Raw genomic sequence first — 14,994 nt, 5'->3', positions numbered from 1 at the left:
GAAGGGAACCCAAGCGGGTCCAGAACAGTTTGAAAACCACTAGTATCAGGCTATAAAATATGTTTTGTTATAAATAGAGTGGATATGTATTGCCATGTTGTGCCTTTGCAGTTCCTTATGCAACATGCACATTCATATTTTAATCAACACCAAGCATGGCATTGAATGCAAGATCTGAAATGTACTATATATTGTTCTCAAGCACAGAACCCCTGCGAGAGTGTCAGCGCTGCGGCTCAGAGCAGCAGCAACATGTCAAGCAAAATGCAGGGAGGTTATATTTATATCTGCAGGAAAAAACTGGTAGTGTGTCTTTTTATGGAGGCCAGAAGCACGATAATAGAAGAGAGATGGAGCGAGAAAGAAAATGAGAAAAGAGATAAAGAGTGACAGCATACTAAAACGGAAAGAGAGATAGACACAGAGACATGCCTTCTGGCTGTAGATGAGGGCCACAGCTGTGTTTGGTGTGGTATTTTTAAACGCATCAATGCTGCTCCAATCCCCGCACCGCGCCTGACCTATTTATAGCCCGAGCCGGCCATTGTTCTATTTCTGTCACCTGTGGGCCATGCTCTTGTTGATTCACATGCAAATCAGCCTCCTCCTCTCTGCAGCAAGCAACTTGACGGAAAACGAGAGGGAGAGAGATAGAAACAGGAGCTGCAACTCTGAAGAAGCGGAGAGCCACCTTGGAGGACAAAAAAAAAAAAAAAAAAAACTGTTTGAGAGGGAGGGAGGACCGAAAACAGTGAATCTGACACATCGGAGAGAAAATAACAAGCGGTTTTGTCGGGGCAAGAGGAAGGCAGAGCGCAGAGAGTGTGAGAGACTCTCCTGCTGATTCTCAGAGCCACTTAGGTGTCGACTGGAGAAGGATCGAAGAGAGGAGATGAGCAGAGCAGAGGAGGAGTGAAGCTTTTTAGTGTTAGTGAGGGAGAGCTCTGTCACTCTTCGGGTGTCGCTTAAGAGGAGGAGGAGGAGGAGGCAGGGGCGAATGTTCCTTGGTATCTTTTGAGAGAGAGAGAGAGAGAGAGAGAGACAAACACACAGAGAGAGACCGAGAGAAGAGGAGGGGACAAGCTGACAGCAACACAGGAAGAGCAGGGCTGGCAGACGATGTGCTGCTAACTGAAGTACTAATGCTCCAGACCATTTACGAGGCCGACTCTTGTTTCTCTGCAGACGGCATCGGGAAACACCGGCTGCCTCTGACCCCTCACAACGCTGATATGCACAACGTCAACAACTCAGGTGACTGGTTTTTAGATCTCTGTCAGTATTTTCTGTATTGAGATGACAAGGATCACATCCTAAACTTGTGGCAGCATCATCAAGAGAGTTTCATTCTGCTGGGTTGCAAGATTTTGAGGACTGTAAGATTGTGTTTTTGATGCTGTTATGATATCTGAGGGGAAAGTTTTCAGGAGAGCAGCGTTCTGTGGATGCATATTAGTTGGTTTAACCTTAAATCACTAAAATAACAGGGAGGCGGCTTGAGGTATGTGTAATTATCCCGTCAGACGTCATTTCGGCAGAAAGCGTAGGTTATAATGGGCATGAAAACAGAACGCATACAGGATGTTATGCGACTTTAGCCTTTAATTCAGGAGAGAGGAAACTTCCTGAGAAATACGCTGTCAACATGAAAGGCACGTTACTTTTTGCATTTGCCAAAGACAATCAACCCGTTCTATTTGTGACCTGACACTGTTTGCCGAGAGCTCGGGTCTGACATCACTGAGCGAGTGTGTGTTTGCTTTATTGTCTAAAATTTGAGCGTGACTCATTTTTGCTCTTTGCTGTTGTTTCTGACTTGCGGTTGCTGCCAGAAATCTGCTCTCACAACCTCTGACCGGTTCAGAATGTGGTGTTCTGGGAAATCCATGATATGAAAGTTGGGGTGAATTGGGGGTGGGGGGTGTGTGCATGTATTGTATAATAAGAAGACAGATGGAGTCATGTCAGTTCCTGAAAGAAGGGTGGAGGGGATTGCTTCACCTCTGATTTTTCTCTCTTGCACGTATCATTGGAGAACCGCAGGAGATCGTCTGCCTATTTCAGCTTTGTTGCAACATGGCTGAAATTTCACTGAATTTTTTAATCAGCAGTCAGCACAAGCGTAGTTGCAATCCCGGCGTTCTAAATATACACTGTTAGAAAAAAAAAGGTTTTATATAGAACCTTAAAGGGTTCTGTCAGGCACTTCATAGATAGAACCTTTTAGGGGTTCCCATCACTTTATGGATTTAATTAATTTGGTTTTCATTAATTATCCATTTTAATTAAATATTATGAATGAAGCATACTTTATGACTAGAAAAAAAAATGAAATACCCCATTAAACATGAAAGTAATACACAGACATTTCTCCTTATATAGAAACTTTCTTTTCACAAAATGAGTCAAGAAACCTAGGGTTCTATATAGAGCCCTTTTTATTCAAAACCTCATTTTCGTGTACTGTGCACAAAGACGAGAAAGACTGAGCTGACGTCTTCAATAAGGCTCAGCGGAGCAACCTGTTAGGAGGCTAAATCCAACCAACCAGGTCAGTAGGGCGTCCCGTTCCACCCATCAAAACTCTGATACCAAACAATTCAATTAATGCTCATCTGTCTAGTGAAAGCCCTTTACAGGCATGCGAGGCATTATACAGAAGAATGTGGTTAAACAACAGCCACCCGAGTGAGGCAGGCAGGCCTGTTGCACGCTCTATGGGTCAGCTATTATTAGTATGTTATTTTCAGCTTATAGCATTAGCGTGCTAAGATTAGCCACCGTGGCGCTTCGCCATCATACCATCTCCACATACTCTTAATATAACCTAACAGTGGAACAGTTATTAACAGAGAGTTTTTCACCGTCATGTGATATGCAGTCGGGTTTAAATCTGTTATTGTTAACGAGGGTCTACTTGTTTTAAAAAAAGACTGTTTCTTCTTTTTGTGTTTCATTTCTGTCGTTCTGCTCGATGCAAATAGCATCGCTGCAAAATTCAAAGAGTGCAGAGTAGCCTATCTGAAGTAGTTCTCATAACATTGTGATCTTTTCACTGTGTGATCAACGGTCAGATGAACTGTGTTTTGGTAACTGAGGCAAATTGGTTGCAAGTTACGTATTTCTTAAGAGTGCAGACTTAAGGATTTATTCTGTAACACTAACTCAAGCTTTTTGAATATATGTGATCAAGAGTCGAGGCAGAAATCTATGGGAGCAATGCTGCTGTCGGAAGATGTTTATTGTAATGCTAATGTACGCTCACTGTCAGTTTTAAACCATTGAAGCTAGTCTTCGAACAAATGTTACAGTCATTCTGATTATGTGGATTAAAGCAAACACTTCAGAGGGCTAAATATTGCGTTGAATCAACAAAATATATTGAATGAACAGGTGAAAATCATCTTGTGTCAGCCAGCGTTGGAGGAAAATATTTTGGAGTTTATTTGACTTGTCTATTTCAGCGCAAACAAAACACAGTGTCTCAAGTGTAAAGAACTCATAAATCTGTTCTAATACACTTGCAGCAATTTTATGCTCACAGAGCAAGAAGTCCCTTAATGTAGGTGATAATTAGTGAAAATTAAATGATTTGTGCAGTTTGCCATCCTTGTGGTTTTTAATATATTTCTGAATAAAATGAATGGCTGTTCATGCATCATCTTGTTGTTTTTATCTGTAGCCATCTATGACCCCAGGTTATTTTACTTTAAAAAATGAGTTTTGGATTATGCTAATGACAGTGATAAGCAAGTGATGTGATCATGTGGTCTATGGAGAACTATACAGTGGAAAATTAAACATTTTGTTGGGCTGTTATTATGAATGTAATATGCAACATTATGAGTGGAATGACTCTCTCACTGATGCTTAATGTTATGGATGTGATCACATTTCTTAAACGTGAGCTTTATGTGCTATGTGCCTTTTTATGTTTTTAAGATTTAGATTATTGCAATAAGTGGTTTTGATTGGTTTACCAATTTTTCTCAGAGTTTCTAGGAAAATATATTTGTGTGTGTGTGTGTGTGATTTAGGTATTTCCTAAAATGTCCCCACAAGGATAGTAATCCCAGATTTTTTTGTTTTACAGTTTGTACTGTAAAAAAAAAAAAAACATTATGTCTGAATTTCCCCATAAAACATGGAAACCCAACATTTGTGTGTGTGTGTGTGTGTATGTATATATGTATGTATATGTAATGAAAATATGTTTTGTTGAAATATATTTTATTTAAACCCTCAAATATCGAATTAAAATGTACAATGCATGTCGGGGGAAGGCTATTTTTAAATACACCAGGAAAAGTAATTTATATTTTATACACTTATATTTTACCAGTATATTTTTCTGATCTTTTTTTGTGGAATTTCCTCCCCCCCCATATTTTATAATGCATCCAAAAATATACCCGAAAACATCTTTTTCGCTGAATGGGATGATCTGGATTCCCCCTGTCCTGTTTTTGCTGTGAGGAATAAGCTTCTACTTAAAAATACAGCAGCGTTTCCTGCTTTAGACACGCCTGCAGCTCAGAATAACATCAGCCGTAATGAGCACTCAGTCACCGCAGCATATACAGCCAAAAAAGCATCACCCTGTTTTTGCTAAGAAACATACCGTATCTCCACCCCCCCCCCAACACAAAAAAAAACTGTTACTGACAACAGAGGTTAAAAAATAGATTTACATTTAACTGTGCCTCACTACAAGAAAGGTTAACATAGGCAGCATTTGAAGCATACTAAAATATGAGCATTTATGCATTATTATTTTTTCTTAAATGTCATGAACCATGTAATTTAATTTAGGTATTCGTATTCAACATTACCACTGACTCTGTCAAGCCAAATTAAACTTAAGTATATTTCCTTTCAAATTATAAGGTAGCAAATCATTGTGTGACACATTTCTCCCAATAAAAAGTGTCATGTATAGATGGTTCATTAAGAGTCTAATTTAGTACGTTTTTACTTAACGGTGTGTGGGTGGTTTGGTTTTGTAGCTGGATGCAGCACTACAAACTCGACGCTTTTATTATCTCTGTAATCAACAGTAATGAGAAACATGAGTCTATGAGAAATGCATTGCTCAAGGGATTATGGGAAATGTAGTAGAGCAGATGTGTCACCATATCCCTTGAGTCTGGCCCTCTGGGGGAAAGGGAACCGTTTGGACACAGGCCAGGATGCTTGTCATCCCTTCCTGCTAAAAAATAAAACAGGGTGCTTTTACGGTCTTCGAACTTGTGTTTACTGATTCAGTGCCACATCTGCACCACAATTCTCCTCTCATGTCATACCGTTCAGTTGAGAATTCATAAGTGAAACCACAACTAAAGGAAACAGTTCATGAAAGCTAAGGTGCTTGAAATGTTTGTGGTGGGGGGTTAAGGGTGGGAGCGGGCCGCCCAATAGCTTACATAAATTTGACGGGGTGCTTTTATTTTTGCCCGAGTTAAAATTACCAGATGGCTCCACACGTTTGACAGTCTTTCACACATTCCCTATATTAAGAGTGTGCTCAGAAATGCAGTTATATTTAGCCCAGTTACTGCTGGTTTGCGTCTCTTTTCAGCTCAACTGGCGTTAATACATCAACAGCTCTTCTTGGCTTCATTGCATGTTCTCTCGAAGGCTCGAGGCCAAAATACAAGGTGTGAGCATGTTTTGTCTCATAACATTGATTTAGTGATGATGTCAGGTGATGCAATAATGGACCGCTTCCCACTGTACTCTCTACAAGTGCCTTGTTGACAAATAAAATAGAATGAAAAACATGCACGTCATTGCGGTTCTACAGCATCCAACCTGTTGCTTCATTTACTACGTTTATTTAAAAATAAATTATGAAAGCACAGTGGATTCAATCAATCGACCTAATCCAATGACAGAAACGGTTGATATTCGGTTCGCTAAATGGTCTAAAACATGCTTTCTGTACTAAAAATTAACATGGCGATACTGTACTAAAACACAGCCGAAGTTTCCTGAACAGTGCATGAAAATCTACAGCATGAAACAACCAGCGCGACCAGTGTAGTGCGACTCCTGAACGAAGTGAATAGCGAATCAAAACAATCAGGGCAACCAGTGTAGTCTGATTCACAAACGAATGACTCGTAGTGAGTCAGTTTTATGCGTTTTGGCAGTTCATTCACACGACAACAGCATTTTGGGGGCCTGAAAACAAACTTTTAAAAACGGGTTTCAAAGTGCAAGTTTCTGAAAACGATACTGTACAAAAATGCGAATTTGTGAAAACGGTGACGTCATGCACAATTTTTTGCATGTGTATTACGTGTTCAGTCTATTGGCGCGTAGTGTTTTTTTAGCGTGACAAGTGACATTGCCAACTACTGGCCTGGCAGCATAATAGGCCTACAGCGTTTTTAGTCATTTTTGCAGATCTGGGATTGTTTTAACAACGTTGTCATCTGTACGCGAAAAACGCAAAGGAAATGTTACCCTCAGTAACATTCAGTGCAAACAGTGAAGTATGATTCCCAAACAAATGAGTATCATGAGTCGGTTCTTATGAGTTAATTAAAACACTTTATTTACTATAGTAATAACAGTAAATTATGGATAATTACATGCAACTAACCCTAAACCAAACCTTAACCCTAACCTCAACCCTACAGTAAGTACATGTAATTAATTAATATTACTTAGTACTTAATTATGTAATTACACTGTAACAACGTCTCCTTAATATAAAGTGTAACCCAGTGTAGTAACTGGCTGGTTGTTCATATGACAATGTGTTTAGATAGCCTACACATTTTGTGTTTTGTCAGTAATAAAAAAAGAAAAACAGAAAAAAATAATAAAATATGTTTACCACATTTTTTTATTGGTTTACTATTGCTGTTTAATGCACAATTATGATGTATTATTGCATAGTTTTTGTGTTTTCTCAAGAAAAAAACACTGTAAAAATATATATCAATAAGTTATGACAACATTTGTTTTTACATTGCTTTAACTCATCAAAATAAGTTGTGTGTGTCTCATCAATTTACTTTTTATTATACCGTTATACAAGATTCAACTCATTTTTTAGGTCAGTTTAATGTAATCTAAGTTGAAATGACTTAAACATCCAAGTTGATTGTACTTAAAAATGTACAGTTTTACAGTGTAAAAAGTCCAATCACCTTTTGCAAGAATTGTTTGACATTTATTAATTAATTTATTTCATTCCCCCCCCCCCCTAAATATTTATTCCTAAAAAGTATTAAAAGAATGGTATATGTAACTGTTGAGGAACCAGAACCATGATGAGGAATCAAAACTGGAATCATTCATTTCAATACAGTTTCCATCCCTAGACCTAATAGTTCACATTAGAAGAAGTCTTTTGACCTTCGATGACGTCAAAGCTTCTCTTTCCAACAATGTGTCACAATGATGTCGCGCTGCCTGGAACAGGGTTAAGTTGTGTTATCCAGAGGGCCATTTGGTCTAACCTGGCCATTCTTAATCTCTAAACCGCCTGCTACCTGCTGAGTTGACCTGAGGTTTCTTCACCGAGAGCTTGGTTGGATGGTCGATCAAAGTGTATCTTTTTAACGACGGTGGCGGGGAGGGCAAGCAGGGAAACATGAGATAAATGAGATATCACCGTGGCAAGTGCTCCAAGCCAGCAGGTGTTTTTGAGGCTATTTTTAGCTCAATTAGGGCAGCGAGCCCAATGCCTGTGACTCATTGTTGAAGCTCATTGGCTGACTCCATGAGTGCTGTAACAGGCTGCTCTTTGTGAAGAGCTCTCTCAAGTCAGAATTAATATTCCCCCCATCATTCCAGGATGCTTAGGGTCCTCACTACAGAGAGCCGCAAATGTCTCTTCAAACTCTTTTCCAAGAAGTGCCGTCACGACAACAAACCAAGGTGAATTTTTGCTAAACACCCAGAAGTTGGCTTCAAACGCTTGCTTCGAGCTCTACTGGAGCTGACAGGCATAGCTGACGTGTATGAGTGTCGACAGAAAGAGGGAGCATGTGTGTGTGTGTGTGTGTGTGTGTGTATGTTTCTGTCTTATATAAGGGATGATATAATATCCATGGGTGCTCTCGGGGAGGAGACACCATACAGCGCAGCTCAATATCTGCAGGAAGAGGAGTCGTTATGATGTCGCCAGTGTTGCCATGGCAGCCGGTTTGGGTGGTGGATTGGGTGTGCGTTTTGTCATAGTCTAAGATTGCACCACTTGCTTTTATGTTGCTATTTATAATCAGCGGTTGCGCATGCAGACATTTTTGATGATGGTGAAGAACATTATGTTCAATCAAACAAGCACAGAAATGCTTCACCATTAAGGTGTGAATTGCTGCGTGTGTCACAATAATTGCCTTGCTATGGCAACTCATTAGGGGAATATTCTAGGCTTAAGAGACACTGGTTCATGGATAGAATTCATGCTTTAAAGGCTTTTCCTCTTTGTGTGTGTGCGTGTGTGAGCACTGAACAGGTGGGAGTGTGTTATGCCAATAACAAGCTTTCTGAGGATTAAAGATACATAGCTAATTAATCTAGTCTCTTGCATCTAGTGTGTTTACTAAAATACTATCTGTCTGTCTATCTGTCTATCTATCTATCTATCTATCTATCTATCTATCTATCTATCTATCTATCTATCTATCTATCTATCTATCTATCTATCAATCTATCAATCTATCTCATCATTCTATCATTTGTTCTATTTATGTCTGTCTGCACTGTAAATGTCCTCAAATCATTACATGTAGGCCTATATTTTGTATCTTTTTTTCAGACTGATCTCATGAAATGGCGTATGTATGACACGCCAATTCGTATTTCCATTTTTGGCGTGCTATCAACACGCATAATCGCTTTACAGCGTGTTTATCAACGCCGTTGACTTAACGTTACATTACTGTATATAAATATTTGACCTACCCCAACCCCGTCCCTAAACCTACCCGTCACTGGGGTTAATACCATTTATGAGTGTTCCCCTACCATCCTATAGGAAAAAAAATATCGCTCCCCAGATGTAGATCTACATTTTGCTTCGTTTCACTCGGACATTTACACGCGGAATCACTCGGACATTTAACGGCGTACACATACACGCAAAAGATGACGGTTCGTTTCGGCGTGGACATACACGCGGATAGCTCAAAATGCGTATAGATAACACGCCACTTGACTTGAAAGTGGCGTGTATGTTTACGCAAAGTCATGATGCCATGTTGCTTTTTTTTTCTGCACTGACTACTTTGAGTTTTACTTACTCCCAAAACTTAACTTCAATAACTTTTCAGTAACTTTATTTATTTATTTATTTAGTCAATTCAAATACTTTGGACAAATCAATTGGATTAACACAGTAAATTAAGTTTATTTGAATAAAAAAAACGATCTGTTCAGTTTATCTGTCTATCACAAAAGAAGATATTTTAAATAATATTTCAAGTGTTCAATTTACATAATCAAAGACGGGACCAACAACATTGACACAGCACAGACAAAAAATAAATCAGACATTTTTCAAAATATCTTCTTTTGTGTTCTATACAGAAGAAAGAGAGTGATCAATTTTTTTTTAACCTGAAACCATATTCTCAGTTATCGATTCTGTGCAGTTTATCAGCCATTGACATTGTGTACTAAAACTCTCATTAAAAACTAGCCAACTAATCCATCATGTTGACTAAGAGGAAAACCTATTTGACTTAATCATGTTTCCAGACACTTGCTTACTCAGATGATCTTAAAGTGAATTGTTTTCTGTGCGGGGCTTCCTGATGTTACATCATTCCCAATTGTGTAACAACCACTTCAGCGAGTACTTTTCCTAAATGTGGAACCTAGATTCACTGAATCATAAGTACATCTTGACAAGCCTCTCTGTAAACTTCTTTGTCTTTCTTCTCCACACCCATAGAACATTCTGTCCGTACGTGCACTTTCCAAACCCCATCTCTAAGTAATTGCTTTTCGTCTTTCAGAAGAGACACATTCTCTTATGATAAACATCTCCTCTGTGTTTCAGGCTTGCTATTGATTTTCACTCTGTTGGATATAGTTCTTGGGGCCTTAGGGGTGTCCTCTGCTTTTTGTACCCGGTGTATTACTTGTAATGAGGCGCAGCTTGAAGACTACAGCAGCAATTTTCCATAATGGTGAAGGTGTGATGATGGCTCTAAGGGGGGAGAACGGCGGGGGAATAAAAGGCAGGAACACAAACATCACAACTATGTTGTGACATACATAACAAACTGTGGCACTGCAGTCTCCTTTCAAACCAGAGGAGTCAGTACACATTGGACCAAATCATGGCTAGTAATAACCTTTGGAATTATACGTGATGGGATTCTTATATACACACTACTGCAAAAAATAAAAATAAAAATAGAGTTCCTTCACTCTCTCTACTGTATCTCTGCATGCTGTATCAGAGAAGCTCCTATGGGGCCATACATTCTTGATGACTTTGAGATGTAGTTGGTTGCTTAAGGCCAATTATATAAAAAGTTATAACTACAATCATAAGTTTTAAAAATCACTCTACACCACAACTGTAACCATAATTACATTAATATAATGACAAATAATATTGTTAGAGCAATTTTCCCAACTTGACTTAATTTTTTACTGAACATAACTAAAGCGAATTTTTTATGGAAGCTTGTTTCCTCCACAGAATAAAAAATAAAAAAGGTAATTGCGACTTTATCTCACAATTCTGACTTTTTTTCTCTCACAATTGCGAGTTTACATCTCGCAATTCTGACTTTTTATCTCAGAATTGCGAGATATAAACTCGCAAAAATCAAAATAAAAAAACTCGCAAAAAACAAAAATGTTCTGATTTTATTACACACAAGTGCAACTTTATATCACGCAATTCTGACTTTATATCTCGCAATTCTGCAAAGTGTTTAGAAATGTACTCCTTGAATGCATGTTGTTCATACGTTTTAGATTTTTTTCAATTTTACATTGTAATGTCTCTAAAAATGTCATGTGGTGTAACTATCAAGTGAAAAAGTAGTAGCATATTTTCCTAATATCTTGAATACTTGTGAGTGTACACATTTTAATCACTATTTTCATATTTTATATATATATTCACATTATTATATTTTATATATTTTTAAAATATATTTGTCAAGGTTAAAAGTTACCTTGAAAAAAAGTTACACCACATGGCATTTTGCATTCTTGCCTTGCCATTAAAAAATGCCAAATTTTCTGATATTTTAATGCATGTTGTTTGGACCACATGACTTTTTTGGTTGCACCACATGTCAAAAAAAGTTTGTAATATGTCTAAAGAATGTCATACCTGATCATTACAATATCTCTGAATGATTAATAATAATAACCCTTCAAAACATATAAAGACATCTGTACTAAATCCTTGCATTCTCACCCCTTTTTTTTCTCAGTGGACATTAAGCCAGAGGTTCCACTGGCTCTTGATCCAGGCTCCCCGTTGGACTTGCGTACAGACGTTAGGATGCAGGGTTCTGCTTCGGACCCCATTGTGTGGGAAAGACAACTTCAACAAGAGCTGCTCCTTATTCAGAAGCAGCAGCAGATTCAGAAACAGTTACTCATCAGTGAGTTCCAGAAACAGCACGAGAACCTGGTTCGCCAGCACCAGGCACAGATACAGGAGCATTTGAAGGTAACAACACAACCCTATTGACATACTAAGTTGATACAACGCAAAAAGCAAGAAGTGCAATACAACCATACAGTCTGACTAGATAAATAAATGTGTAATAAACATCTGCCTCTCAGTTGCAGCAGGAACTACATGTCATGAAGCAACAACAGGAGCAGCTGGAGAAAGAGAGGAAACTAGAGCTACAGAGTCAGGAGAGAGAACTGGAGAGGCATCGGCGTGAACAACAAGTCCTGGTCCTCCGCAACAGAGAGCGGAGCAGAGAGAGTAAGAGCTCATCATCACGATCACCCACACAACACTCAAACACTCCACAACCTGTCTGTATCTAATGACATCAAAATGGCATCAGTCAAATGACGTCTGGGTCTTTTACATGTTCAAGGTGTTGATCAACACAGGATGAAACTGACAACAAAAAACGACTATATCTTGTCGGCTAGATCTGAACTGTACGCCAGTTTAGATTTGTTTAAAAAAAAAAGGAAAATGTAACAAAATGACATTAAAAAGTACATATAATAGAGGGTAAAAGTTATTGAACATCAAAAATAACAGAGGAAAAGGTAAAGTACATGTCTGTGTGTAATTGGGTAAAATGTGGGTAAATGTGACCAATGCGACTTTATATATATTTAAATATTAGTTAAACCTTTAACAATATGTTTATATTATAAAACAAATGCACAAACTGATATGGGTGAATATGAAGGTTACATTTTCCCTAAAAGAATACAGACAGTATATTGTTATGTACATATATTGTTTATACATATTTATATATTTGTAAACCCTTTAATATGTATGTATATATATATATATATATATATATATATATATAGGGTTTACAACAAATATGTATACATATGCATAAATAATATATAGAATTTGGGAGGAGTGAATATATCATTACTTCATTACAGATTAATTAAAATTTTGGGGGGAAATGTGAAATTGTCATCTCATAGTGTAAAAAACTAAAATACAATTGGATTGGACCATTAGATAGTTATTTCAATAGACTTCATTTCTATAGGCTCCCTTTTCTATACGCATGACATAATCACTTTTAATGGGAAATATGACTGAATATGAATGTTCTGGACAGGTTTCATAAGATTTACCCATAAACGGATCAATTAGAACTTCATTTTTGCTCATGAAGTTCGATATATGACATCCTTGAATGGTGCCTCACTCCTGCTGTCCAGAAGAGGGAGATATTCCTTCATTTGTTTAAATGTGCTCAAACATATTTAGGCAATAATGCTATATAGGCATCTGAACTGTAGCTTTTGAGAAGAGCGTGTGGGTGAATGTGTAGGAGAGATGCTATTGTTTGAGTTGAGGCTGATCCTGCTGTGTCTGGGAGTGGCAGTAATACAATCATTTCTCTGACCTTGAAATGAAGCCAAAACTCTGCAAGCATTCTTTCTGTTTACAGTGACTCTAACCAGAGACCTAGCTGAGCTCTGTCAGGAATGTCTCAGTTTTATTGTATTAATTTGATCAAACCCCAAGATGTTTATGATTTCTCTGTGTGCGTCTCCTGGTCTGACAGGTGCAGCGGCCAGCACTGAGGTCAAGCAGAAACTACAAGAGTTTCTGTTGAGTAAATCCACCAAAGACGGCATGTCAAATGGGGTCCCCCAGAAAATCACACAGGGCTCCAAAATGTGGTACACGTAAGTAACCCGCACAAGCCTCAAACCATTTGCTTTTTTAAATAAGCTGAAATGTGTTATTTCAGACTTTTCAATTTAAATGGATGTAGCACAGAAATACCACAAACATTTAAATACTGTCTAAGCATGTGATATATTAATAGATATTTAAAAAATTTAGCACTTTAGATTCACTATTCACACATATTCACTATTAACTAGTTGCTTATTAGCATGCATTTTACTAACATACTAATACCTAAAAATAACTACTACAGCAACTACTGTACCTTATTACTATCAATAAGGAGTAAGAGTTTTTTTAGGGAAAACCCCCAACTTTAAAGTGTAGTGTTTTAAAATATTAAATACAAATAAAGTTAAATGTAGGCTACTTATTGTTTATAAAATAAATAAAGCAAGACTGGAAACACTTTTCAGATTTTTCAAAGTAATACAATTCTGATTTTAGCTAATAATCAGTAAAGTGATACTAAGGTGGATGGTACTAGAGCACATAAGGGCTGTCAGCTGTATTTATGACTGTGAGGTAAGTTCAGGAGTTCAGTTTGCATCTCCTTTCTGTTCAGGGCCTCCCATCACACCTCTCTGGAGCAAAGTTCACCTCCTTTGGGAGGCGCGTCCTCCTCCTACAAGATCTCCCTGCCCTCCCCACAGGACTGCCGGGACGACTTTCCTCTGAGGAAGACAGGTAGGTTTCTAAAAGTTGGCCTCTCAAAATCCATTTTTTAAAATTTAGCTGTACTGTCTCAAAAAAGGAGTCACACAATCCGTTCCCACTATCATTTTGTGATATTGCCAAAATGTGTGTTGCACATACAATATTTAATTTGTAGCTTTGCTCACAATTCATTGCTTCTTGCACTAAGGAGGGGTTCTGATTAGAGTGTTTTCCCCAGAATTACAGGATCCCTTGAGAGAGATAATACCCGTATTTGCATTATTTCATGGATAGTTTAAGTACAGTAAATGAAGAGTATAGATTTCCACAGTAGGATTTCTTTCCCTCATAGCATGCGACTGAACCACAAATTTCCTAAAACACTAAAAGGTGTATAATTTTCAGCTATATAAGAGGCTTTAATAATTTAGAAAATCCTTGACTTTTCACAAGAAAACACCACAGGTTTGTTGACTCAGTGTTGGAGGGAGTCTCGTAGGAAGTCAGTATTAGTGTGAGTTATGACTCCCACTTGGCCGGCCAGTCACGAGTTCTTGCAAAGGGCGAACTGTTCATAACTGTGCTGTTAAGTCACGGAAATGACATTACATTCCTTCCCCTTTGTGTCCCTTTGAATTATGATGGTAAACAATTATACCTGCTTAAATGCTTCACCATATGGGTTGGCATGTTGTGTATTTACGTAATTTAGGGATCAGGCAATGGAGGTTTAATCCCAAATTATGCAGACTGTGTGTGCCAAATGTAAACTAATCTAAGGTAATTATGTAGGTTGTTCTGTTCAAATAAGCTCTTTATGGACACATGAAAGAGACATGTTTATTGTCTTAGCTTTTCAACAGTAACCTCCCAGTTTCAGCATCAATTTCTGCTTCGCTCCACTGAAACCAGCCAATATCCTGAGAACTAAAAGGAGCGGAAGGTTCTGGAATCCAAACAGCCTGCTGAGAAAGCAGTCCCAAAAA

General features: G+C 38.1%; 1 protein-coding gene across 3 annotated transcripts in view; it reads left to right on the top strand.

Moving 5' to 3' along the window:
* The window catches only part of hdac9b (histone deacetylase 9b), a 56,980-nt gene that overhangs the window by 27,105 nt on the left and 14,881 nt on the right, over nucleotides 1-14,994 (top strand). The window contains exons 1-6 of one of the 3 annotated variants that reach the window (XM_056234417.1): nucleotides 557-824; nucleotides 1,186-1,254; nucleotides 11,421-11,662; nucleotides 11,779-11,929; nucleotides 13,224-13,347; nucleotides 13,917-14,038. In XM_056234417.1, the coding sequence (XP_056090392.1) occupies nucleotides 572-824; nucleotides 1,186-1,254; nucleotides 11,421-11,662; nucleotides 11,779-11,929; nucleotides 13,224-13,347; nucleotides 13,917-14,038 (961 nt within the window). In that variant the 5' untranslated portion in view covers nucleotides 557-571. Of the gene's footprint in view, nucleotides 1-556; nucleotides 825-1,185; nucleotides 1,255-11,420; nucleotides 11,663-11,778; nucleotides 11,932-13,216; nucleotides 13,348-13,916; nucleotides 14,039-14,994 lie in introns of those variants that run through there. The other 2 variants (XM_056234416.1, XM_056234419.1) reach the window with 2 other exon arrangements.

Source organism: Rhinichthys klamathensis, unplaced genomic scaffold (genome assembly GCF_029890125.1).
Source record: "Rhinichthys klamathensis goyatoka isolate OS25496 unplaced genomic scaffold, OSU_Roscu_1.1 h1tg000395l_1, whole genome shotgun sequence".
NCBI lineage: Eukaryota > Metazoa > Chordata > Actinopteri > Cypriniformes > Leuciscidae > Rhinichthys > Rhinichthys klamathensis.
Note: the sequence above shows the minus strand (reverse complement) of the source record. Positions and strands in the feature narration are given on the sequence as shown.